At 41.8% G+C, this 27,560-nt stretch overlaps 2 protein-coding genes across 2 annotated transcripts in view; one reads left to right on the top strand and one right to left on the bottom strand.

Annotated features, from left to right (window-relative positions):
- Positions 1 to 6,486, bottom strand: part of IQCH (IQ motif containing H) — a 73,155-nt gene extending 66,669 nt beyond the window's left edge. Inside the window, exons 1-4 of the mRNA XM_064456041.1 lie at positions 6,237 to 6,486; positions 4,886 to 5,002; positions 4,430 to 4,527; positions 3,977 to 4,091 (exon numbers count right to left, since the gene is read on the bottom strand). Coding sequence (XP_064312111.1) covers positions 3,977 to 4,091; positions 4,430 to 4,527; positions 4,886 to 5,002; positions 6,237 to 6,341 — 435 coding nt within the window. The 5' untranslated portion in view covers positions 6,342 to 6,486. The remainder of the gene's footprint in view (positions 1 to 3,976; positions 4,092 to 4,429; positions 4,528 to 4,885; positions 5,003 to 6,236) is intronic.
- Positions 6,420 to 27,427, top strand: AAGAB (alpha and gamma adaptin binding protein). Its single transcript, XM_064456039.1, has 10 exons — positions 6,420 to 6,554; positions 13,942 to 14,132; positions 15,083 to 15,179; positions 15,940 to 16,029; positions 18,389 to 18,472; positions 23,176 to 23,258; positions 23,952 to 24,045; positions 24,868 to 24,960; positions 25,473 to 25,522; positions 26,050 to 27,427. Exons 1-10 carry the CDS (start codon positions 6,482 to 6,484, stop codon positions 26,125 to 26,127), a joined length of 933 nt encoding a protein of 310 aa, XP_064312109.1. The 5' UTR covers positions 6,420 to 6,481; the 3' UTR covers positions 26,128 to 27,427.
- The last annotated feature ends 133 nt before the right edge of the window (positions 27,428 to 27,560 follow it).

Consider the following 27,560-nt stretch of genomic DNA (forward strand, 5'->3'; position numbering starts at 1 on the left):
TAGAAGTAAATGAGGAAATAAAAAAATCCTCTACTAATAAAAAATCCTTCTACTAATAAGAATTAAAACATAGTAATTTCTTAATGTATTGTGTTATCTGCATGGAACAGATTCAACTATTTTGCTAATAAAATTATTACGTAAATCCTGATGGACAGAAAAAAAGAGTTTTAAAGTTTCTTCTTATTATAAAGCACATATAAAGTATCTAAAGCACATACTTTTTCTATAAAAGCCAGAAGTGATGCCATATATTTTTAATAGCGTAGAATTTTCTTAAGTTGAAGACATTTTGGTTCATCTTAATGCATGTGCTTTGGTTTACACCTGGGTCTGATTCAAGTGTAGTAGTATCTCCCAATACTTTTATCAATAACATTGCTAACTAGACTCTGCATCCAACAGGGTTTACTTGTTTGGCAATTCCAACCAGTGCCGAATAAGGAAGAATCCTCAAACGGCAGAAACTAACATATCACCAGAGAAGTCAACAGAGCTAAGGTAGTTTAGAGGAGCTGGGGGCCTCGCAGTGTACGCCCTTAATTCCCATTACATGGATACGGGAATACAAACAGCTCCCTTACATAGCAAGATCCAACTAAATATATTTATACACAAGAACTCTGCTGATATTTTTATTATGTAAATGTGAAAGAGGAATTTATGAGACTTCTCTTTTTTTAAAGAAGAAAATATGCCATTAAAAGTATAAGAATCATTAGAGGTATATCTGAACTATTAAACAATTGCATTACTTTGTGAAAGCACTAAAAATGGTTTAATCTATTTATCTGCACAATATATTATCTTCTTTTGATAGTAATTACAAGCAGATGTATCAATGAGATGCTCATTTAGATTTGGGTTTGTAAGAACAAAAGTTATTATCCAAGCCAATTACTCTTTTACCCACATGGCTGCACAGAGACAGAAAGTTCAATTTTCACCTCATCAGTGATTTTGTAGTATTTATTTTATTACTATAACACACCGCTGTACAGAAAGGAAACTGCTTGTGCTATTAAACAAGAATTGGGGGAAAATTGAGTACCTTTTCAATTAAAATAGGAGATGATTCACAGCTTAGACTCACCACTCAGACTGACAGGGAAGTGATCAATGCTGGAGTGGCAGATTCCACACAGGATAACAAGAATTGCAATGCTTAAGGAAAAAAACCTGATAAAAGTTACTTTGTCACCTTAGATGTATGGCAAGTGACAAGTCTACATTTGCAGGAGCTGGCAACGATGGTGTCATGGGTCCATCTATATTATCCATGCATTTATATTATCCAAAGCCTTAAATTTAAGCTATCTCGACCCATCTTGATGGGGAATAAGAAGAAGATGAGAACAGCACGGCAAACAGTGCATTATTACTGATATAAGGCTCGATGAGAATTATTGTGCTCAGTCATTAACATGGAGTATACAGAACAGGCTGACGTGTTCCGTGCAGGTAAATCGTTCAAATCTTGTTCTACTTCAACACATCGGCGTGGAGGGCAATTTTATCATGTAGTAAGCCAACAAATCCGATTCACTACGTAATTCTGTTTTGCAGATGCATGTGGTGCATGGTTGCTAACAGAGTCCAATTCCTTTATGAATGGATGATGTTATATTAATCTTTGAAACAACCTGTATTATCAGTAACTAAACCACTTTTCACATCTAGTTATTTGTTATTTGCATATTCTAGAGCCCCCTAGAAACATCTTTTTGTTTACATCTTTAACTCTATTAATGAGAGAATATTAACTTCTACTGTGTATTCAGAATGTATTCAGAGAGTATCAGCTTTTAGAAAAAAAAACAAAAACGACCTCCAAAAACCAAAGCTGCACAAGCATCAGTTCAAGTGCTTTCAATTAAGCATTTTTTAAAAAAAAAAAAACCACCCTCAACTTACACACTTACCTATTATGGATAACAGTGTCTTTTCAGCCATTGCTATAGAGGCTTTACAATTACTGCATGAGGAAGACCCCTCTTTAGGGCTCTCAAGTTTTATCAGAAGAAGAAATCCAATTACAGCACATGGGGGGGGGAAGGAGGGGAGGGACAGCACAATTCCCCCGTGAGCTTGATTTGCAGAGTCTTATCTGGCTGCTGATATGACTCAAATACTGGATGAGTGAGTAAATTATTTTAAGCCTATTCTGACACCTGTGGGCAAGCCATTTCCCATATGACAAGTATTCTAGCAAGGAGTATGTGATGATAGCATCTGTGCTTATTTGATTCCAACCCTGGTTTATCCTAACTACTACAAACCCAACTTATGCTCCATTTCTATTCTTGCACAGCGCACTATGGGCAGCAAAGCACAAAGATATTACTAGTGAATTACTGATTTCTCTCAGAACTCCTATGAGTCAAAACGTTGATTTCTTCAAGCCTGTGTGCCCAGAAATACTGTCTGCAAACAGAAAACTATTCCATTCACTAATATTTCTTCTAAGTGGAAAAGAATTTTGAAAAACACCAGAGTACGCTTAAAGAAACCACAACTGTTTATAGCTACAAGTAAGGAAAAGACAGGAAGTAAGGAATTGTAGGTGATAATTTCCCAGCTGGATTTCACAACTATTTAATAATAAAAGCTTTTTATGTCGGCATGCTGGGCATGTAGAACAGCTGGCAAAACAGCACTGTTTGCCATTTTCTTTATAATGGGAAATTAGGGCTAGCTTGTGTGTCACTGGATATGCATTTCTAAGCAGATACCATAGATATCAGAAACAAAAAGACAAAGGGAAAGTCAAGGCAGGACAGAGCATGTGCTACACTGTAAATTAAGCTCATTGATGCTCATAAAGAGTTGAAAGACCATAGACAATACAGAGTAGCTCAACGCTGATAATTTATTTTTCTCACAATATAAGTGTATTCTTATAGGACACGGGTGGAACACTCTCTGGGGAAAAAAAAAAATAAAAATCAGAGATCTTCATTGCACCTCATCCAGCATTTCAAGAGTAAGCAATATTTTAATCCTACTTTGTACTGGGACTTCTTTTACAAAGATCATCAGCAAGGTAAGCGTCAGGCTGCTCAATCTGGTTATAACATTTCAAGTAGCTTCACCCCATAGCTTCTGGTAATAGCCTTAGAGCTATAGAGAGCCTCTTCTTAAGGTTCTCTCTCACTCAAAGCTCCCTTCAATTTAAACAGTAATAACTCAAAATTGCAATAATGAGTATTATTCAGTTCAACTAATTACCTTCATTTGTTTTTAAAATATGTTTGAGGAGACCACCTTGAACCCACCAGTCAAAATTCACAGCTTGGAATAAAAAAAGCAAAAACCACTTCAGATGCAAACATTTTAAGAAGGCTTTAAATGATCTCACAAGGATTTCATTTATAAAAAACAGCGAAAAATCAGATTTCAAGGAGAAAACCTACATTTATCATGGAGGTGACAACTCTGTACATGAACAGAAGTCTTCCCAACAATTTGCCGTATATTTTACACAAAAACAAGGAAGAAAACCACCTTTAGTCTCAAACAACAGATGTCTATATCTGTGTTCATGCTATTCCAATAGAGAGCTCCATTTATTTTAGACACGTTACCTGCAAAATCACAGTTAAGCATATGGCATTTGCAGGACTGCGACCTTAAAGCTGAACAAACACGTAGTTTCCACACTCTTTAACAATATACTTTGGGGTGGGTGTGGTGGCGGAAATAAGGAATGGAATGCTTGTGGATGCACCCATGGTGATACTAAAGTCCTTTCTAACTTAGATTTTATCTGACTGTGAGGCTGGGAGAAGGCTCCTATCTCTCAGCCTGCTTGTTCTACTGAGAATCTTTTAACACGCTCAGTCATAGATGGTATATTATCAAAACCTGAATCCATGCGGAGTCAAAACATAACATTATGGGATCAACTGGTAATCTACAAGACACCAGTCTACTCCTTTAACATGGTCTCTGGCAGAATTAGTATGTTATTTCAGACCTGTGAACCTTGAGAAACGCGTAGTGCTGAGCTGCTATATGCCTGGACGGTCACGGGCTCAACAGGTACTCGTGGTAAAATAAGCTGTTTCCGAGAAGCACCAAAATGAAGTCCCCTGATTTAGAAAGAAACAAGCAGTGAGGTTAAGAAGTACTTTGATTTTACCTATTGAACCCATACTGCTTCCATGGGGTTGAATCCAAAAGGTTACATTTTTATTTAAAATTGTGTTTAGCAAAAAAATCACAGGAGTTAGAAGTTTGCTGTAGCTACTTAGAACTGCATTTACTTTTGTATTTTTTTTAACTTAAACAAAATAAAACCAAAATAGCAAATGACAAAAATAACCTCATCTAGGCCAATATTCCCGTTTGCTTTACAAGATTCTGATACCACAGTTTTTCTGTCTTGCTACTTGCATTGTCTCTGCAATAAACCAGCTGTTTCACTTACCATTTAGGGAGGTCTTTTGAATGTACTTCTTTATTATCAGCAGAAGAAACAGTTAACACTTGTCTGTCTATAGCATTTAAATAATTTTCAGCATGTTTCTGGTAGAGAGAAAAAATCATTTTTAGACTATTACAAAGGTATGAGGGATTCTAAATTTATTTATCTCAGTTAATTTAGCAATCCAGATCTTCCCTTGACTGAAAAGTTGACAGGCTTTGTGATTCCGTTGAACTAAATCTGATTTTGGCTAATGGTATGAGGCACAAGACCAGTTAATTCTGGCAACCCAAAAGAGGAAGCCATCACTCTGAGCTGTGATGTCCGATGAATCTCATCATTTGCTAATAAGAAAGGGATCTCGCAGGATGATGAATACATGCCCATGTACTCTAAGTGAATTACTGAGAAAGATCTCAAAAACTGAATCCTGTTCAGGATCTGCTCCATTTTACTCACTCTCAGCCCAAGTTCAGTTCTTTCAGTTGCTGTTTTGGCCTTGCTAATATCCACAGCTTTTACATTTCCTTTCAAGTTGATGTTTTTCATTTTAAGCTTGTGAAGGTCTTCTTGAACCTAAAAAGCAAGTTACAACAAAAATCATACCCCGTAACCGAAACCCATGGGATTATGTAGCAGGATTTAATCCAAATTAAATACTCCCTAAATACAGGAAAGAAATAAATACTACTTAGAATCATAGAATCATTAAGGTTGGAAAAGACCTCCAGGATCATCAAGTCCAACCATCGAACCAACACTACCGTGTCTCCTAAATCAAGTCCTGAAGCGCCACGTCTACACATCTTTTGAACACCCCCAAGGATGGTGGATCTACCGCCTCTCTGGGCAGCCTGTGCCAGGGCCTGACCGCTCTGGCAGGGAAAACATTTTCCCTCACACCCAACCTAAACCTCCCCTGACGCAGCCTGAGGCCGTTCCCTCTCGTCCTGTCCCTGGTGACTTGGGAGCAGAGACCAGCCCCCCCCTCACTCCAGCCCCTCTCAGGCAGCTGCAGAGAGCGAGAAGGGCTCCCCTCAGCCCCCCCTTCTCCAGGCTAAACCCCCCCAGCCCCCTCAGCCGCCCCCCAGCACACTTGTGCTCCAGACCCTGCCCCAGCCCCGCTGCCCTTCTCTGGACACGCTCCAGCCCCTCCAGGCCCTTCTTGTCCCGAGGGGCCCAAACCTGAGCCCAGCATTCGAGGTGGGGCCTCACCAGTGCCCAGCACAGGGGCATCTTCCTGTACTTCGGTACTTTTATAAATAAGATAATATAAAGCCAATAACTTTAAAGCCAATGATTGTAGAAAACCTGAGAAAAGTTAGTTTTAAAACAAATCTCACAAATCGATGGCAATAAACTTCGGGACTGAGGTCCTTTGCCAAGGAACAATCTTTCCTTACATGTGTCAAACACCTCGGCGCAGACGGCTTAACGAGGCAGGGACAGGTAAGGAACTAAGGTGCCTTAACTAGTAATAGCAGGAAGAGTTAACAGGAGACCGAAGGGATAAGCAGCCTGTGAGGAGATCACGTCAGCTCACGCCAAAAACGTGTATTTGCCCTGTGTTAAAAGGTCCAAGGTCGCGTCATGCCAAGAATCACAACGTTCGCAAAGGCCGACTCCGCAACTCACCGGCGGGGCCGCCGCCGCCGCCCCCTCACCTGAGCCCTCCCTCCCCTCAGCAGCGGCCGCGCCGCGCGCGCCCCAGCCAAGGCGTGAGGCGGCCTCGCCGGGGAGGAGCGGCGCGGCGCCGCGGGGGCCCCCCGCCACGGCTGCCAGGGCCGGCGGGGGCGCTGCCCGGACCCACCTGCACCACGCCGGCTCCCGCCTCCCGCCCCGGCCCCGCGAGGGCGGCCATGGCACCCGCCGCCCTCGCCCCTAGCAACGGGACGCGCCGGCCGGACCGCACCATCCGCCTCCCCGCGGCGGGGGGGTAGAAGTGCGCGTCGAACGGTTCCCCTGCCTGGAAGGGCTCCCCCGCCCGCCGCCTCCCCCCCCTCCCCGCGGCCGGGTGGTAGCGGCGGGGCCGGAAGGGGCGCGGCGGCGGGCGCCATGGCGGCGGCGGGGCCCTTCGCGCTGGTGACCAGCTGCGCCGCCGGCTTCGCGGCCGAGGAGCTCGTCAAACGTGAGTCGTCCTCGCCGAGGCACCGGGCGGGGGCAACCGCGGGGCCCCGTCCTGGCAGCGCCTCACCCCGGCCCGGGTAGGGGCTGCCCTCCCGCCAGGCACCATCCCCTCCGCGGCCCAGCCCTGCCAGGGCGGCCCCGCCTGCCCTTCGGGGGCCTCCTCACGGCTTTAGGGAAATAAGCTCTTTAAGATAAACGGTGTAGAGCCGCGGGTTGCTTGTTTGGTACCCTCTGACACCAAGGAGGGGGCGCGTTGCCTCCACAGCCGGCAGGAAAAACAAAAGGAAGCCCCACGTCCCACACGGCTTTGTTACTCGCTTGCCATCGAGTTACCCACGTTGGTCTTACCCACATCAAGTCTTAGGTGTGACTGAACGGTCATCAGTGATAACCTGGGGTACATAGTTTGAGATTTGCCTCGAGGGTGAATAAAAATAACTTTGCAGAAGAGGTTCATAAGTCTACCAGGTTTGCAGCTGGCCGTTCTGGTCATTCCCACATGGAGTGCAAAACTGAACTTGTTTCAGTGGGACATGTCAGCAGCCCAGAAGGCTCCTAGAACATGAGTGAGACACCAGTGTAGGCAAAGGAAAAACAAAAGCAGTCTAAATACCGTCCCTTCCATTTCATCTTTCCATTTATGAAGTGAACAAACCATCCTGGGCCGTAAGGGTGGCAGAACTTCTAAAATTCCTGGTGGGTCTGAACTCTTGCTTTGCTGAGCTTGCTTTTGTGCATTAGACCATTTGTTGTCCCAGTGCAGAAACACAAAAAAAATCTAAAATATTCTTCCTTTCTGCAGCTGTCAGAATTGTAGGTTGCACTTACTCCATATCAAACACACAGAATTCATTCTATAGGAAGTGGTTTTCTTGGGAACCAGTTCCCCTTTTTATGGCTAAAAAAAGGGAACAGGAGAATAAAACCCCATAATAGAGAATTTTGGTGGAATTTTCAGTAATTCTGAAATCAGGGGGACTACACAAAGAAGCCTAGATCTTGGTGGTTTTACTGTTATGGCTTGTTACTCCAGCCTTGCTTTTTAGGAAACTGTCATGAACAATTTAAGGTGTATACTAAGATGTATAACTTATCAACAGCCCCAACCCCTCTTCTGGGTTTCTTGTTTTTGTGGCTGTTTCTGAGTAACATCTTACCCAGGAGCCTGATAAAATAGAGGGCTGCACCCAGGGCCTGGCTCCCTCCATCTCATTAAACTGTATTTTAAAACAAGAATGACAGTACAAGGTCTCCAGTCAAAGGCTACTCTGTCAAAGCAGCTAGGTTGATATTGAGTTATTTAAGCCTTTTGTACCAAAGAAATAACAAGTTTCTGTAAAATCTGATTCTTGGTTTTTGCTTGTTTGAGGAGGGTATAAGCAAATAGAGGGAATTATTCAAGGTTCCTGTAGGTTTCCTCTGATTATTTTTCATAGTGAAATTAAACAAATAACAAAGGAAGGTGAGCAAAAAACTTTGTAGCAATGCTATTTAATCTGAGAGCGTCTTAAAAATTAACTTCAGTTTCCTTTTAAAAATAGTACTCACTTTGAAATGACCAGGCTTCCACTGTTTTCCAGTACCAAAACTGGAGTCTTACAGTCTTTGTGTCTTCTGATTGGGTTGCTTCAAAGACATTCAAATCTTCCTGAAAGAAACATGATCATTTACTAAAATAAATACCATGAGAACTTTTAAGTTCCTTCTTTGTTTAACAAGTGAAGTTACATCAGATCCAGGAGCATAAGCAGAACATTCCAGGGCACACCAATGAGGACAAGGGAGCTGTGGCTGGCTATGGGAGGCTGAGCTAAAGGGTTTTGGTGGGTTGGAACAAAACACCAGTGCATTTTTCAGAACTTGGGCTTTTACAGTGTGATAGCATCGCACCAGGTTAAAGGCATTGTTTGAGGATGGCTTCGCTCAACACCGAGAACAAGACTGGTATATTAGCACCTCCGAGGCAGTGCCGTGTTTGATGGTTAAATGTGCTATTAAATACTGTGTTGGTTGGTAGGTTCCATATAGCAGCTGGGTTTTGAGTCTACGACAGAAACATGAAACAAAGCCCTTACCAGTATCATCGCTGCTTTTGCCACTGCGTTGCTGGATTTCCCTGCTACGTGTTCTTTCGAGGCAAACCTGTTTTGTAAGTAGAAAGAAGCTGCTGTTAAGTGGTGTACGAGAACCAATTTCTCCTGCTGCCTGCCAGAACTTTCCAGGCTAATTACGAGGCTTTTTCCAGTGTTTTCATCCCGTTAAGTAGGAAACGGCTTGAGGATAGAAAGAATATATCTAGCAAATGTACCATAATATTTTTATTCTTTCAGGTTTCTGTGGGATACCCCAAATGCTTTATCTCATTAGATACTCTGGCAAAACAAAGCCATTCAAAATGAACAGAATAGGACTGGGTTTTCTCTTAGATATATTTATCACAAATTAAAACAGCAAAGAAGATTGCTTTAGTTTTTAAAAATGCTAGCCAGCAGATCAATACTGTCTGATGGGATTTTTCCCCCTTTTTTGAGTGTTTACTGCTCCCCTCCTCCCCCACAGCAAAAAATCTACATCAGATGCATATTTCCGAGTTCTCTGTACTCCTTGTGTAATTTGCAGGAGTATTTTTTATGGTATATTCCACCAGGTGGCTCTCAAGGCCCAGGATGTGAGAACTACTTGGTGTACCTACCAACTAAGAGGAGGTGGGATCTTGCAGAGCATTGTAGGAAACTGAATTATGTTCTTATAGCATGTACTCAATCTGAAAAACACTAGGAAGAACAATCAATACCTTAATCCCTTTGGGGAAGAAAAAAAGCCTGCAAAGAGAAGTTGTAATCATTCTGAAAAAATATTACTATTAAGCACACAATATTGTAGAAGTGCTTAAATATCAGTTGAGTATTAGAGAAGAGGGAGCACTGCAGCAAGAGATCTACATCTGGTTCTCTGATTACTATTCAGCTCTTTTCTGAAGAGTTATTTCTAGTCTCCAGTTTTCCTTTTGTAAAAGTATTTGCTGACTTGCACTTACAGAATATTTACGAAGCCGCTGTATTACTTTGCTGTATCTTCTTCCTTGTCTCCTGAACCATTGTTAAATTTATCTTGTCTATATACAAGCTCATGAAATGAAAAGTCAACAAGTTTAAATCAGTAAAATGGGAAAACATTTCTGTAAATAGGTAGCTGAAATTAGTTTCCAAAAGTATTAGAATTATTAGTAAGTCAGAATTTTGTCCAATTTATTAAAAATTATACATACTTGTTTGTAAAGAAAGGACACAGCTAACGAATTTGCTGAAAAACAAGCTACTGACTGCCTGGAAGTAAAGAAAAAAAAACGCTTTTCTGCTGGACAGATTCCACAGAAGTTGGGAATTTCATCACACTGTACGATACCAGTCACTATCAGTTACTGGCTTGAGCCATGAACTGACCTCATGTGTCCGTTGCTGTTGTGTTCTTAAATGGTTTTCCAATAGAAAATGGGCAAAGTGAGTCACAAACTGGGATAAACTGGAGGAAGATAATTGTCAGTGTCCAACAAACGTGGTGATCTTAGCGTAGGTCAGCAGTAGCACAGCGGATTTGGAGGTTGCATAAGTGGGTAGTGCCAACGTACGCAGGAGGTAACGAGCCGAGGACAATACTGGAGTGGCTTAGAAATGGTCTGTTTGGTCCCTACCCTCAAATAATTCACTGTAGATAAGAAGCTTGTATTGCTCCAAAGTGCTTTTATATAGAAGTGTGGGGCACAAACACATTGTGTCTTAATTAGCATTTAGCAGTTATTGCTAAGTTTGTAAAAGTTATTTCAGTAAAAACAACGTCCAGCATTAGTAGTTGCAGTATTTCTTAGAGGACCTTGAACTCCAAATCATGTTTTTGAATGACACCAAGCAACGTTCTTTTGTGGCATGAACTTTTCCATGCATGTTTTTAGTACTCTTCAATGGTGATGCATTTGGAGTCAGTTTGCATTCCTGTCATCCAAACAGGCCACTTCTGCTCTATGAAAAGGCAAGCTAATTAAGTCAGCCCAGTAGGTCTGCCTACTGTTGTGGTCAAAAAGTGACTCAGTTGGTTTTCCAGGCTCTTTGGATGGCAAACCACTGACACTTTCAATGGCTGGGGAGTTTAAAATTAAAAATGAGTAACTCACTAGAGATAAGTGTGACAAACCACCACCTTTTGCCATATTAATTTTCTAGATGTTTATTCTGTATCCAAAAACTTAACTGGGTATATTATGATGAATATTCTTTAGATACAAAACTATTCTGGCTAAATTTACTTTTCATTGAAATATAGGCTGTCTTACAATGAAATTCCCGGAATCCGGAGGTGTAATCCTTAAAACTAGTTCCAACATGGAACATATCCTTGACAACCCAGTTTGAGTCGGAGTGTCTATTTCTTTTGTAGTCTCTGCTTGCTTACTCTGAAGGCCAAAACCTAATTGGTCTAAGTGACTTTTGTGGAAGAGAACTATTCACAAGATACCCAAACTGCATTTAGTTTCCTGCCAGGAGTAATCAAGCTGTTTTGCAGTCGTTCGTTACAGCCCTACACGCTGGCTGAGACACAGCAAGTCTGAATCCTTTCAGAATGTTCCCGCAGTCCTTTAAGTTTAGTGTTCCTCATCCATTTTTACTGGGAGAGAAATTTCACAGGGGACTGGCAAAAATCTCTTTGGATGAATGATGAGTAATCAGAAGCACAATGGGATGAAAGACGACTGCTTAAAATACAAGAACAAGTAACACGTAAATGAAGTGGGACACATCCTCATTCTTCTACTTTGAGGCCTACATTTGCCTGTGAACTCTTTTCTAAGAAAAGAAAATATATCACAAAGCAAATATGAAAGTTCTTTCACATCAGCTTTTGAAAATCTCGTATTAGAAGTTCCTTCTGTATTCTTGCTAGGTTGGCTGACTTTACCGAGTCACTTTTGAACTGACTTCCTTTCCTCACCCTGTTTTCCTCCCTTTGGCTTTCAGTCTTATTGCCAGTTTTCTGTGTTTCAGTAATTTTACGGGCTCCTTTATTCTTGGCTTCTTGTGGCATTGACTTGCAATTCCGTTAGCTTAGAACTGATCTTTATTCAGTTACTCAATTTTTAACTGTCAAAACACCAGTGAAGGGCAATTTATAGCATGTTTCATGTAGCATTCAAAGCCTCCAAACAAAACATCTTCTTTCCAGGGCAGAAAATTAAGATTATGCCAGCATTTGAAAAGCTAGGCAACAGATAATATCAGGAAGAAAAGGCATCCCTGTGTTCGGACATGCATAGTGACATCATCTGCCTAACTTCTTTCTTCTCCCAGTTGCTACAATTTTCTCATATCTAAGGAAAGTGAAAGCTGCCTCCATCAGCCCTGATACCCATTTAAAAAAAACCTCCTAATCTAGTAGCAATTGGCACATATTAAAGAGAGTCCTGTTTACCAAAGATATTAAATTATACCATGTATAGCACTTAATATCTGGTTGTTCTTAAAGCTCCTGTGTTATAGCAGGAAAAGATAACTTGTCATCTGCCAAAATGCCTTTATCATAGTAGAATATGTACATTAAAGCCATAGATTTTGTGAAGTGACATGCTATCATTTGATGATCTATTTTACTAATTACTCAGGTTTGGTTTTTTTAAGAGTAGACTTGATGTATTTGTGTAGCCTACATTGAAAAGCTTGCGTTTAAAACTAACTGAAATGCTATTCTTGCGTTTGCCTGGAAGATGAGTGCATAGGTGTTTGCTTCATATCAGTAGAGCTTAATATCAGCTAATGCAAACAGGGTAGAGATACATGCTGCAAAGTGACTGCAGCATTGCTGTGAAGTGTTGCAGGGCAGAGATCTGCATATACACATTTTTATGAGATAAGCATGGGAAAACAGCTTCTGTGTGTCACTGGAACTGGTGTGTACTGCTTAAGAGCTATTAAAATTGCTGTGAAAGAATGAAAATCTTTCAAGATTACTCATTTTGGTTAGCTGTACTGGTAGTCTCTTCCATATTTGTATTCTCAGAGTGCTAGCTTGTTCATACAGAGTTTAGAGTCAAGGTTGGTTTGGTATTGACTCAGTGTCACCGTCCCCCAGTCCCAAGGTGACTGGATAGTCTTATCACAGAACAGCTTCTGACTGAAGACCAATTACTCTGAAAGCTATTGTCATCCAACGTCAAACTTTCTTAGCCTGGAAAAAGCATGTAGATGTGGCTTCCCCTCCACTTCCCCCCCCCCCCCTTTTTTTTTTTTTTTAAAGGAACCTGGGCAGAAGATTCCCTCCCAGGTTTCTGTTTCTGAAGTCAAATTTCTCCCTCGGATTCCCCATGTCCTTCTCCTCACTGCTGCAAATAACCCTTCTGGTTTAGAGCTCTCCTCTGCGCTGCCTTGTGCGCCATACTCATCCACCACTTAGATTGCTCAGACTTTGCAGTTAGTTGCAAAAATCATAGAATCTTTCTTGGGCAACCTTGGTGATGGGGTTTTCTTGTCTTTTTATTGATAAGATACAAATAATTTAATGTCCAGATTATTTGGGGAACAGCCTGTTCTAGCATCGCCAGAACTGTCTCACAGTACCTTTAATATATGACCATTAAGATCTTTGAAAACCCATATAATTGATTTCATTTAACTCTTCTAACGCCCAAGGAAATTCTAGATGACTCAGACAATTTTATATATAATTGACCTCTGTTTTAAAGTGTCCATAGGTTTGTCCAGCTTGAACAAGGTACTCTGCCCTTTCCAGCAAGGTATAGATAGGGTGCTCTGCTACTAACTATAATTCAAGTCCACCAGGTGGCTGTCACGCTATGAGTGTGCGTGCTGTGAAGGCTGCTACCAGCACGTGAAGGGCAGTGTTTAACATCACATTATCAAAGCATTGCCTTGGATTTTAATTGTCGAGCTCCTACGTGGAATTTAATGAGAACTACAACTGAATTGTAGTAACTTGGTTTATTTTCTCATTAGTTACCTTCAGGTTTTAGTCACAGCCAAACAGTTCTTTACATCTGAACGAATGTGCAAGGTTTGTTTCTGCTGTAATAAAGCCTAGGTATTCTCTCCATACATCCTGTTTACAGGTAGTAAGTTTGAGGCTAACACTTTAAAAGGCTTGCTTTCTGAAGAGCTTCTGTACTGTATTTTATTGTGAAAGCTAGACAATAAACTCTTTCAAAAGCTAAATAATAAACTCCAGGACACCATAACAAATTGAGTTTGAATTTTTAAAGATCTTAAATATATACTATTTTATTATAGTGAGTAAAGGTGGCTCTGTACTAGCTTTGTACCAAGCTTCTCTAGGCAAATTGTTTTCTTGAGGTTGTTTTATCATCCACCTCACTTTCTTTTATACAGGTATCACAGGAAAAGATGACCTTACCGTGGGTGCAACTACAAGTGGAAGAGTAAATTTTTACCCCTGGACAATAGATAATAAATATTATTCTGCAGATATTCACCTCTGTGTAGTACCAAACACATTTCTCGTTACTGAAGATATTGCTGAATCTGTGCAAGCATTTGTTGTGTACTTCGACAGCACAATAGTAAGACTCTTCTGCTTCATTATATTGCTTTATCTGTGTGATATAGTTGCCTTATCGCAGCGATAACCACAAATTATATTCTCTTCATCTTGTACCATCCATTCTTTTTAGGCTGTTCTATTAATTGTCAGTAGATCAATGTTAAATTATGCCTGCTAACAGTGGAAGCAGTTTGCTTCCCTTTTACTATTATACTCCACCGGGGGGAGAGGTTTTCAGGATGCAAATATGCCACTAAGTTCGGCAAATCCTCCAGCCCACCACCACCAACTTTACTCCTAGCTGACGATAGTTCAGAAAGGCTGCTTTAGGATAGCCAAGAATGAGGGAGCCAAACGTAAGATTCAGTATCGTTTTACCCAAAATTGTTTCTGCTAAGCTGACAGCAGTGAAAACAGTGCTTTAGCAAAAGCCAGAAAGATACTGAGACAAAAAAAAAAAGATATTCTAAATAGAGAACTGGTTTTCACCACAGATGGGAAAGGGTGCACACCACAGATTCTGCAACGATACCTTTAACCGGACGCCTCAGGGCTGTCTCAGAATAAACCAGAGCAATGGGAGTAGTTCACATAACATCCACTTTAGTGGAAGGGATGCAGTAGCTGCACCTTAAACACGAGATATGCTTAAAATGAAATACTCATCATTAACCTTCAGTAAAAATCTTTCCTGATCTACACTGGGATTGCATAATGAATATTAAACATGAAAGGGAGGTCCGAGGTGGTAGGATTAACTCATCTGCAAGATAAGTAAAGAATCAGAAGGAAGTTGTGTATAAGTCAACTTACCTGATTAGAAACACAGGTGCCTTGAATATGCTTGACATACAGCCTAGCATATTTCCTTACTTCATTGCTGTTTTCTAATAGTATTAATGATTTAAAACTAGTTTAAAAACTGAGTATGTGAGGATGTATTCCAGATAATTTTTTTCCCCCTTTTAGAAATCTGGACTTGATAGCGTCTCTGAATGGCTTCCCCTGACAGAAGAGTGGTTACCAGAAGTCATGATCCTAGTTTGTAACAGAGTATCTGAAAACGGTATGAAACTCGGAGAAGTTCCGAACTGCCTTAGAGTTATTAACCTTGCCTAACAATTTATTTTCAAGTTAAATCGACACGATTGTTTCAGAATATGTGGGACTGGGCTTGAGGTTTAATTGGGAGGAGCCAGGTTACTCTCGCAGCCAGGAACAGAAGAGTCCTAAGCTAGTTGTGGTTAAAACCGAAGCAGAATTTTGCAGGCTTGCTTAAAATGAGCCCCGTGTATCCCATTCTGAGTACACCAGCATGCACTGCAAGGTAACTAACAAGGCATTCATATTTCTGGGTGTGCCTGATCCTCTCTGGTGAGGAGTGAGGATGACTGTTTGTTGCTTAACTACAGTGGAAAGTATGTTCATCTTTGACCATTTGGACATTAATACACACGTTTGCTTTGGTTCTGGACTAGTATATGCAATATAACAGCAAGCTGTAAGGTGCAGATCTGCCCCTGTAACTTAATTCACTTTCAAACCTAGAGCTAATACAAGTCTTCATTCACATTTCCCTTTGCAAAGCTATTTGATTCCATGGGGCTTGAAAAAAAGCAATTCGAAGGAGGAGTTTAACTCTGGAGTTTTTGGAATCAAATTCACAGTGAATGGAGGACCCACACAGCTACTGTATACCCTTTTCCCCCCGTACAACCCAGAATAAGCAAACAACTGGAAGGGAATAAAATGTAGGTAAAGATTTAATTGCTGTTATTAGTCTCAAACATGTATGTTTAGCACGCATTTTTGTTTCCCAACTTTAGGTGTTAACAGACAGAAAGCTCAAGAATGGTGCATCAAGCATGGCTTTGAACTGGTAGAACTTAGCCCTGAGGAACTGCCTGATGAAGATGGTAGGACTGCTACTTCTGTTTTAATTTTTAGAATGAAAAAGCACGCCAGAGTATCTTCTAAACAATTGCAAGGGGCATAACTTTAGTTATGTGCTACATGATTACAGCATGGAATGCTCCCAGTTGGTGAGGCTTAGTCTCAGCCATAAAAGGTCAGGAGGAGGAGGAGGCTATTTCCTCCAAGAAATTCCATTTGTCTCCTCCCAAATACAGCTGCTGTTTATGTAGCACCTACATAAAAATAATATCCGCTCCTTTTTTGGGCACTAATCCTAGGACTGTATTGATAGATTAGAAGCATTTTAAGATTTATTTCCAAAGTGGAACATAAAACAAGAACCGGAGAGCTGCACAAGGGCAGGAAAATTCTTCGTCTTTTTAAAAAAAGGCTTAAAACTACCGCACATACCAAGAGAAGGTAGACATTATTCAAACAGTGACATGATAGGCTGAAAAGGGGAGATTGTTAACAACATTTTAGAATTGCATGCACTGTCGCACAGGAAATAAACCAGTTTCAAAATCACTAGCTGACCATATGTTTGTAACTTGAAAAAAAACCCATCAGGCAAAGTCAGAAGTGTGATGTGTGATGTTCCACTCTTGAAAAGTGATTATGCACTTCCTGACAGCCTTATCAGCATCAGCCTTAGCTCCTCATTTCAGTGATACAAAAAATGTGTTTACATCTTACCTCTATAGAGCCAAAAATGAGATAACTGACTCCATTTCCAGGCTTGAGTGGAATTAGTCACTAACATTTGCTCTATTTCAGGTTCACCAAGTACATAGCTGTCACCAAAAATAATTTAGTCTCAAGGCCTAAGCTAGAACTCAAGTCCCGCTCCTTCCCCCTGCCTTTAAAGGCCTGGATAAAAATTGCATCTTGAGTAGCTAAGATCTCCCCTTCTTCCCCTGCCATGTCTTTAATGATATATTTCTTTTTGGCCCTTTGTTAGTCAGGGAGGGAGGGATACACATACTTGTGATTTATAGAAGCCAGAAAAAATCAAGAGTGGATACCCCGTAGAGTGAAGTCTTCTGAAGTGCTTTAAAAGGAAATACTAGTAACATTAAGTCAAAGTTATTTTTTCTATTGAATAATTGTTGTAGAGAACAAGATATTTGCTATTTAAATATAAGTAATGGGAATAACAACAACTCAGGATGTTCATCTTTGGAGCCTCAAGATATATGTTCTTTCCTGGATATTCAGTAGGGCATTTGATTCACTGTGACTCACGCATAGGAGGAAACGTAGGCTACCGAGTAACATATTTACCCCATAAACATGCTGTATGAATTACTTCCAGAGGATAAAATGGATGCAGTAAACATACTGGGCCGATATCTATTTAAAAATGATGACATTTCTGGCAGCTCATCGCAAATGAGCTGGAGCTCTTGCTAGGACTGCACTGTCAGCTGGGCAGTAAGGGCAAGAACTCCGTGCTGAGACTCCTGATAATGGCTCTGATGCAAAACCAACTAGCAGATCAAAATATTTGATCTGAGGGGTTTTAGACAGCTTTAAATTAATTTTTAAAGGCGGTTTCACATACTACACCTGTCCCTGAGTCATCCTAGAAGGATCTGATTTTTAAGCAATCAAATTTTTGTATCCAAAGGGTTTGGGTTCCCCCCCCCGCCCCTTTTGCTTTGTGAGACCTGCACAAACATGGGAAGCTGACTAAACTGAGGAAATGGGAAATCTGACTTTATACTAAGTGGTGTCAGATCTATTCAGTAAATAAGTTGAAGTCTGAATAATGCTTTCCCTAGTCTTTTGAGTTACTGTAATTCACAGGATTACTGGAACAGTTGGAGTTAGATGTTGCGGAGATGGCTTTACAATGATTTTTGTTTTTAACAAGCATCACACCTTTTTTAAATGGTTGCCTCAAGTTTTTTACTTTCTAAAGGAAGGAAAAGTAACTCTAGCATCTCTTTTTATGCCATACAGCATTCTAAAAGATCTTGGGGTAAAAGATGCCTTGCTTTCAACAGCAACAGAAAATTGTCTATTACTATTAAATTTACTTACATGTTGTTTAACAATGAAGGCCCTCACGCTAAATATTTAACAAAACCCCACTCAGAATTTAGATCTCTCTACAAAAGGCTGAGAGCTCACAGTTCACAATACCTGGAAGCCCAGACCAAGAAGTGAGGCATTGATTTATTTTTGTTTGGCCTGTCACGAAGCAAAGGCAAGAAACTTGCGTTTCCTAACAGAAGTAGTAGTTTATATCGATTGCAATAAGATAGGACAGGCATTCAGACACACACCTTACTTTCAGACACGCACTGGGTTTTGGGGTAATTGTTAGGAGTGCAATGTCTTTATCTTTTGGTTTAGATGACTTTCCAGAGTCCACCGGAGTGAAACGGATTGTACAAGCTTTGAATGCCAACGTGTGGTCCAACGTAGTCATGAAGAACGGTATGTAACACGGGTTCCTCGTCAGTTAATTCTGGAGAATGCAAGGCCTACAGGGCTTAGCATTTTTAGCAAAAGTTCAAACTGAGCAGCTGTAGTTCTACTGCCACTGTGTCAGCACAGAGAACTAGAGCACTCTTCAACCTTTTACGTGGAATAGTAGGGTTTCAGGTACTGCTTTCATTGTCCCTTGATGCACAGGGAAACTTACAGGCAATGGGTGAGATCTATTCCTGTTCCCTCTCTGTTTTAACTTGCTCTCTACCAATAACTTGAGTTAAATATTCCACTAACTCTTCAAATCTCAGTGAAAAACGAAAGCTTGTTCCACCAAACCCTAGCAGCAAAGAGCTAGTCATTATCAGCTTGGTCCAAAAACATGGTTTAGTGTAGAAGTAAGTGTTAAATTCCAAATTTATTTTGCTTTTTTGAAAAAATACCTGAAATGGGGATGAGAATAGCAAGTGCAGAGATGGGATTTGGCAAAGAAGTGATTTCAGATGTCTGCTGAAGGACATACTAAGGGCATTGCAGGAAGGACTGTCTTCCCTACAGAAAACCCCACTTGAGTACATGGAAACCACAAAGTCTTTTTGAAAATAAAAAGCCAAACGAGCAACCCCAGATAGTTTCCTGCAGATAACTGATTATCAGGGAGAGCTAGAATTTTTGGAAAAATCACTTTAGGATTAGGCTCATTAGGAAAGGAAACGCTGTGGCTAACCCGGAGTTATTGCAAGTGCAGGTACTTCCATTTATTATTCCATTTTTTAAAATTACCTTTCTAATAACACAAGCTGTTGCAGGAAATGTAGGAAGATTGAACTCCTGTGGAGTGCTTGGCCTTACATTTCCTATTTCAAAGTCTCATCCCACTAGCCACCTTCCAATGTCTGTGTGGTCCCTGATGTACAATTTTCCACTGTTGCGGCTTCTTCCTTCCTCCGTCTTTTAACTGTGCAACGATTTCGAGCGCTAAGAGGCTTCTGCTAGTTCCTGTAACTGCGAGATGGTTACTAGGACTCAGCACAACTAGGATGAGAACTACTAAACCGATGATCTTTTTTTTTTTTTTAAGGTAGCTTTTTGAATATTTCTCATACCACATCAGAGTGAGGTTAAGCTCGGTTCTAACTCGATGTAACCCTTGTACAGAAATAGGCAGCCATTTGAGAGGGTGTAAAGTTTTCTCACTAGTGCTAAAACCATTTTCTTACCAGCGTATTTCCTGCGTTTGACAGATGCCACATTAAAGAAGAAAAGAACTTAGTCACATGTTCAGTTCTTCATGGGGAGGGAAATTCCTGTGCATCATTAGCATGTTCTGTAAAGGTCAGGCTCCCTGAAAATCCAGGTTTTCTATCTCCACAGTACAGAAACCACACAGCATCGGTGCACATTACTACAAACCCCTCAGGAAGTGAGCTATACATGGAAGTTGTTGCAGCCTGACTATGCCTTCAAAGGGAAATTGTTGAGCTCATTTTACTCAAAATAAAACTTTTTACAACCTGTAAATGTATCTTTTGTTTTCAGCTTCCTCCTGATCCTGGAAACCGGCCACCACGTAAATCAGGCTTTAGCTTTTCTACTGAATTAGCTATAACTGCTGGCCATTTAAAAACTATGCCGTTACACTTGACGTGAAGATTTTCTCATAGAGCGTAAGATGTTTGTGTAGTAAAGGCTTAAAGCACATCCCAAAAGCCAGCGTTACAGTGCTGCCTTGCTCCAGCCATCTGTTCGTACCACAGTTTAAGTTTACAGATGGAGCAGGAACAACTTTTTTCAAGTGCAAGCATTAAACCCATATTATTTGAAGATGTTTTATCTTAACCCGAGTACAATTCTTAAGTTGTGAAGTAGTTTTTTCACACACCTGATAAGAATAGTCTTTCTTATTAAGGAAATTCTTGACCTTTTGATTTTTTTCTCTAACCATTAAATACATTAATTCTCACACCAATTAATAAAAATAGGTATTAAATATAGCATAGGTGAATTATCCATGTGTTTACATCAAGTAATACCACATGCTTTGTGAGTAAATAAAGCAATACTGCCTCTAGTAGAAAAAAACCCGAGCAGTCTTACCTGAGGGCCTCCAGAGGGCAATTCCCTTTCGTAGCTGGTATAAAGCTGTTGGTGCTCCAGGCCTCAGAGCTCTCTGCAGTCTGAGAATCAGGTGGGTTTCTTTCCCTTGTGCAGAGAGATGCGAGTAGTTCTTCACCTAACCTCTTCCCCCTGCAAATGCAGCGCACTCCTGTTGTCTTTAGCTGTCCCTCCAAGAGCAGAGCTAGATGACCTAGACGCCAAGAAGAGAAACAGTGTACTGCCACTTTCCTGGTTAAATAAGTGTTGGGTGATCCCAGCTGAGGCTGGTTACCTCGGGTGGGGCCAGTAATTAGCCTGGCTCTTTACAAAGAATGAGCCTGATTTAGGGGAACTATTTACACTTGGTTATTTAAAAAAATTAGGAATTTTGACTTTTTAATTCCAATTCTATATGGAAGTCAGGCTCACCACATGTCAGATAGAGGCAGACTATGGCAGGATAGTAGATAAAGACAGTGGAAACCAGTTTGCTGTGAAACGAGCACGTGTGAATTGCGAAGCCGTGCTCAGAGCACAGTGTACCAGAGCTCTGCAGCTATTCCTGAGTGACACCTGTGAACCTACAGAGGCTCCATCAAGATGGAGCCACCAACTATTACAATAAGTTGAGTGAGATAATGTTTGGCTTTGATGCTGTAAGAACACTGTGTAAGGCATCACCCACTTCCTGAATTGCACCCAGAAGTTGAAATAACTTTTACATCCAATAAAAAGAGTTTCTAGGAAGGCTTTTTTCAAGGGTGTGCCTGCAACCAAATGTTATGTCTACCACCTCCCTAACCATGGACCTGGAAACAAATAGCTGCTTTTCAGCGATCACTGCTGTAGATTCCAGGACTTTCTAACTAGGGCAGCGTTTTGTAATTCCGCTGGCTGAGGTTGTGTGTATGGGCGGGAGGGGATGGGGCCACTGAAATTTTTCTGTACAGGACGAACTCTAATAGATACGAAAGAGGTGCACGATTAGGTCACTTCATCCGCCCCTCTGCCAACATGGGAATGTTCTCGCTCAAGTACGTTCTGGGCTGCGATGTCCCATCTAGCTTCGCATGACTCAGAAGTTGGCTAAATGTTGATCTTTTTACAGTTTCTCTAAAGACAGCTCTTTGCTCAGCCTGCTGAAACCTGGGGAAGCTACTCTGGTGTGGGTTGCGAGCCCCAGTCTTTTATCACTCAGTCGCCTGTTAATTTAGCTGGCGGACATCACGGGCTTTCACGTCTTGTACTGACCGTTTTTAAGGCGATTCATTTGTCTTGACTGAATCACTTCTTCCCAAACCTTTGGCAAGTGAGCTGTAAAAGCAGTAAAACTGTGTAAAACAGAGCCAGTTGAAACAAATACCTGCCGAGGGGCGGGGGGAGCACGAGGGGAGGCGAGGACTGGCACAGGACTGTGTTAGCCCGAGTACACAGCAGAGATTATTAAACAGGAAATGAGGGCTTAGTAATTCGCTAATGGAGACGTGTTTACATGTTTTCTAGGTAGCTGATGGGTTTAGTTACACATTCAGCTCTTCAAAATGAAATTTTATATAAGTTTGGACAGTGCATAAAAATGACATCAGGTCAATATTTGAGTTGAGAGCTTAGTCATTAGTGTAATATTAATTTAAAACACTTCTTTTTTACAAAAAGTAATCTTCATCTTTCTTCTGGCACAGGTTTTTGTTTCTTGGCTAGTTGTAATACGATAGCTTAATATTATTTCTTTTTTAGTTGACTGAATACTAAGATTTTCAGAAAAATCTCCCGAGTCCCCGTGTAACTGCAACTATTTACTACTCGCTGCAAGGCCAGCAGAAAGCATGGCTTAGAAAAAAAACCCCAACCCATAATGCCAACTCTTAGGCATACATTAGTTTAATTTTAGAAGTACTGTACCGCATCTGTTATCTTAGATGAAAAAGATGATTGTTTAGGTTTGAATTAACTTTTTTTGGTTGGATTTTAAGATGCCATCGAAATGCACAGCAGGTCAGCCGCTGTGGAAAGCCCAAAGCACCCTGCAGCGTGGAGAAACGTCGGCTTTGATGGCTGGGTCCTTCCGTGACTTCTGAATTAGATGTTTTAAAATTACCTTTGCCGTTACTGCAGCGCTCAACCTATTTAGAGAATATGTGTATAAGCAAAAGCACTTGTTGCATTTCCTGTGTTTAACCACAACCTCAGCGCTGCTGCCCATGGATGGTGAAACCCGGCCCACAGAACGCCGGCAGCGGCAAACGCTGCTTCTGGATTTTGAGAAGCGCCTCGTTTGGAATCAGGAGGCATCTGCCAGACCGAATCCTACCAGAGCAGTGGGTTCAAACAAGAAGAAAAAAGAGCTCGCATCTCTTGTGGCTTAAATATCTGTTCCCTGTTGGTAATATTTACAGTAAATACTGTTAGTATACTTTAAAAAAAGCTTAGGGAATATGAAAAGTGTCTGCTTAAAATAGCGCTCTGAGAGTTTTACAGGGTGCTCCGTGTGCGTCTTCCCTGAAATATTCGCTATCCCATCTGGTCAGTTACAACTAGTTGTAATAATATTGTGGTTATTAGTAATAATATTGCATTTTTTTCTGTCAAACTAACAGCTGTTGTGTTTTTAGACAGGACCCAGGGCTTTGGTCTTCTCAGTACATTAGCAGGTGCGAACTGTAGCATTGGGTCAGAAGAGAACCAAGATACAGAAGTAAACAGTAATTCCTATTTCTTGTTCTTTGCTCGTACTGTTTCTTGCGTTGCTCTCTCCGCTTGTCACGCTTGGTGTGGTGGGGGCTTGCTTTTTTTCCCTCCTTTCCCATGAGATGCTTCGTAGCCTGTTGGGATGTATTTTAAAGGAAACATTTCTGCACTTTGAAAAACTCCGCACTTTTCTTACAAGCCCTGCTGAGCCTGTTGTTCCTAGGAGCTGTTGCCTCATGGCTGTGAGCTCACCGCTTTTCAGGACGTTGCCTCAGAACTCATCGTTTTACCTGGAGATGTCTGTCTGTGTGCTCAGGGTGGAGAGCCGTTGGGTGTTAATCACCCTGGCTTCAGCGGCGGGTAAATGCTTTACCCCATACAAACCACTGGAGCCAAGGAAAGATTATTAAAAGCTCCGTTCGGGATGTTTTTCTGCATCAATAGCCAAGGGCAGTATTTTGTGCAGAATAAAAGCTGTCACTCAATAGTGTTATTTAAAAAACCAACAAACCCATGAGAGAAAAGCTCCATGTAGTACCTACGTAGAGTGTTGCAAAAGTGGCTTTTCATAATACGCGTGGTACAGGTTTTGCAGTACGGTTTAAGCTAAAGAGTAAGTTTTTGAAGTCAAGCCAGAAAGCGCCTGTTGGCTTTTTAGGGTCATTATTGCATCCCCTAATACCTGTTTGTGTCCTGACAGTCCAGTCCATCATCAGCAGGCAGAGAAGAATCCCATTTAGACGACAGAGAAGAGGGAGCGAGCACAAACAACCTACAGATTGACCACACTGTAGGTAAGCTCATTCTCTGCTTGGCAGGCGTGCTGGAGCAGGCACCCCTGGCTGGGATGGTCTCAGAAAGGCACTGGCTTTTGCTCAGTGAAAAGCGTGGCATAGATGCGCTTGGCAGAGCCGCCAGAGGCTCATTGTTTAGTCTTTAGGTGTTCTCCTTGAAAAAGGGGGGGCCCAAGTCTGGATGGAACAGAGCCCCGGCAGTACTACCGACTGGAAACGCTCCCATCTGGTTTTGTGACATTTCCTGAGGCATGTGTTGTGTATATCTAGAAAGTTCTTTATAAGAATAAAGCTTCAAGCTTTATAGCTGCAGAGAAGAACCATTACGGTTTGACGCAGCAGGAGGCGAACGAAGCACGCTCTGCTGGGGACAGGCCTCCGAGGCGCAGGTGTTTTAAGCTACAGGTCCTTAAATAATTGCACCGGTCCAGGCGATGGGGCTTTCTTACAAGTTGTATGTGGAGATCTTCTGAATCTTCTGGGTGCTGTTAGTTGTGGTCTAAGCGTAGTCTCATCACTCTTCAATTTACTCCATGGCTGTTCCTAGACAGATTGTTTTATAGAAGGCAAGAAACCTTAAATATTGGATGAACTCAAAAACACTCTTGCAACGTAATATATCCAGATTAATTACCACTGTAACGATGCTGTGAGTTGTCTGTACGAACGATCAGTAAATTAAATGTTTCTTTCCCTCCTATGGGGTTGAAATTCGCAGATGTTAAAATACTGGTTTTATCAGCAAGGCTTCTGTACCTGCTGACAAAACAGAGTAATTTCCTTAAACCAACCTATGTGCCTTTATTTCCGATCCCGCGTTAGATACGGACATCCAGGAGCTGGCCAGCCTAACCACAAGAGACGGTGACCTGGACAACTTTGAACGAGTGTTTTCAAAGCTGAAAGAAATGAAAGGTAATGCACCAGGGAGAGACGTAGCGAGCTGCAGCACCTCTTCTGATCACTCGAAGGCGTGAAAGCCCGTGTGTGACTCGGGAAGATTGTAGGAATTCCTGGTCTCCTGCCTGAGGTTTTTTTTAATAAGTAGCTGATCTCTTCATTAATTTGCCCTTCATCTCGATAGTGCTTTTGAAAGAAGCTACCGCTCAGCTGCCTGCTGTCACGCTCATTTTGTCCGCCATGAACCAATGCTGCGCAGTTTTCTATAAAGAAACCTTTTCTTCCAGCTCTGCGACTGCGCGCCGGCCTGGCAGCTTAAAGCTACAAATGTTTGAGCTGAAATCCAGCGTGCTCAGACGCGTCCGCTTTCTGGCGATTGGGAATTGCAATCGCTTTTACTAAATAAGATTCCTTTTTTTGTGATCTTCAGCTAGTTTCTGGGTAGTCCCCTCAAACCAGCTGCAGCGGGCGTTTCGCTCCCTGCGTGCGCCGGAGGTTGACAGCCTAAGCCGTGTTCTTTTTCACAGATAAAGCTGCAACGTTGCCTCACGAACAACGGAAACTACATGCGGAAAAGGTGAGGTTTTCGAAATTGCCGTTGAAATTATTAAAAGCAGGGTTTTCCTTTCTGAGCCATAGTTACTTCTCTTGTAGAGTTCCTGTGCTAAGAGCGGTAAGAACAAACCGCACGGTCCCGGGGAAGAGCGTCTGGTGTCTCCCAAGAACTGAGCGACAAACCTGGAGTTTTGAAACGCCAGAAAAAGCTTTTCCCCTTTCAAAATCTCTGACGTGAAGGCGCTGCAGTCGCTGAGGGCGTCAGCCAGCTTGCACTCACGTCAACGGAAAAGCCTTGAGCTCGAGGAAGATTTAGTCTTGCCTTAATTAGCACAAGTTTTGTATCACATGTGCCTCCCATGAATTCTGGATTATCGCCTCTGCGTGGCTGCAATTTCTTAACTTCAGAGAGGGTTAGCATTGCACCTAGAAACGTGGTTCCTAGATTCAGCTGCTGCTCAGTTTCTATTTTTCGGATGGTAAATGCAAAATGTTCAGTCATTTCAGGGGAATTTTTCTCCCTTTCTCATCTTTTTTTTCCATTTTCAGGTGGCCAAAGCGTTCTGGATGGCAATTGGAGGAGACAGAGATGAAATTGAAGGTCTCTCCTCCGATGAAGACAACTAAGTTCTTCTGTGGCTGCAAGCGACAGAGCAATCCTAAAAGAGTGATTTTCTTTTTTTTTCCTGCAATGAGTGTTTATTGTGAAAAGCCCCATTTAGCTTTAGTTGCTTTCTTTGGTTAAAGGATTCTCTGTATCATTGTAGTTACACATTCCGCAACACCTAATGGTTAGAGGGGTTTTGTCTGACTGTTCATTTATTTTCTCCCAGAGAATTTTGGAAGGCGATGCATGCAGTTAGAGGAAATAATAATTAGGTTACATTTTTCAAATTAACATTTTTATTGTTTCCTCTTTTGAGTTTAAATAAACAAATTTACTACCAGTTATCTTTCTACATATGGCTGGTGGTTGTTAAGTGACTACTTAATTCTAAACTCAACATTTTAGATGTAGGCCTGTTTGATGTTTTAATGTAGCTTTATAGCTGACTTATGAGTTAAAACAAACCGGATTTATATGAGCCATGAAGAGAAAGCTGCTGAATTGTACCCTGTTGTGGGATGCTATGCCAAGGCTGCAAGGTTAATCCTGCTGAGTGCCAAAGCTATTAAAAATGGCCCACAGGCTTTGAATTCTGCCTGCGTGCCTAAGTATGCGCTCCTTCCCCGGAAAGTCAGGTGCTGGGCCGCGCTCCCTGGGTTGCCATTACACACTGAATTTGGGATTAAACGCAAGACAGATCCTTGCTGCTGGTCCAGGGGTTGAAGTTCCCTGCCCGAACCTTCCGCAATGCTTGGCCTCCGCGGCCTGGCGGAATGCACCGGCCTTCTGCTGCTGGAGCCTCTCCTGAACACCTGAAGAGAAAAGCTAGGATTTCAAAAACCCCGCGCCGCCACCTGGTTCGTTACAGACTTAGGCTCCTGTCCGCTCGTTAGCCGGCACCAGGGCGCAAGTCCCAGATCGCTGCTTCCTGGTATCAAGGGTTAGAAAAAAATACCTTTATCCTTGGATTTAGTGCAGAGCCATCGTGGGGAGGATGAGCGGGCAAGGCAGTAGGAGAACAGGCTGGTGAGGGAGAGAAGGGAGGAAAGGTAAATGCCATCCTGTCTCCTTTCCTATCAGTCAGTTGTGAGCTATGGGCAGCGGAGCGCTGGGAGGAGGCAGCCGAGATGCCCTGCTGAAGAATCGGGCCTCCTCCAGCGCTTGTCCGACAGACCCTCTGAACCGGCACGTGTTTCCCCCAAGAGCATTTCCTTATCGCTCTGAAAATAACGCCGTGTTAAGCAATCGGAGTTAGAAATTTTGAAATTAACTTCTCCAATGTCTGTTTTTTTTGGTGTCAATAAATTTTGTGAGTCTTGAGACAGCGGCTTCCCGTAAATTATTTGACAGCTTTAAATTTTGAAAGCACTTTCCCAGTGGCTCTTGACGCTCGTTGCCTCTTTTAAGATCAAGCAAAGCTAAAATAATAGGCTCCTTGGAATGGTGTAAATCA

This window comes from Phalacrocorax carbo, chromosome 7 (genome assembly GCF_963921805.1).
Source record: "Phalacrocorax carbo chromosome 7, bPhaCar2.1, whole genome shotgun sequence".
Taxonomy (NCBI): domain Eukaryota; kingdom Metazoa; phylum Chordata; class Aves; order Suliformes; family Phalacrocoracidae; genus Phalacrocorax; species Phalacrocorax carbo.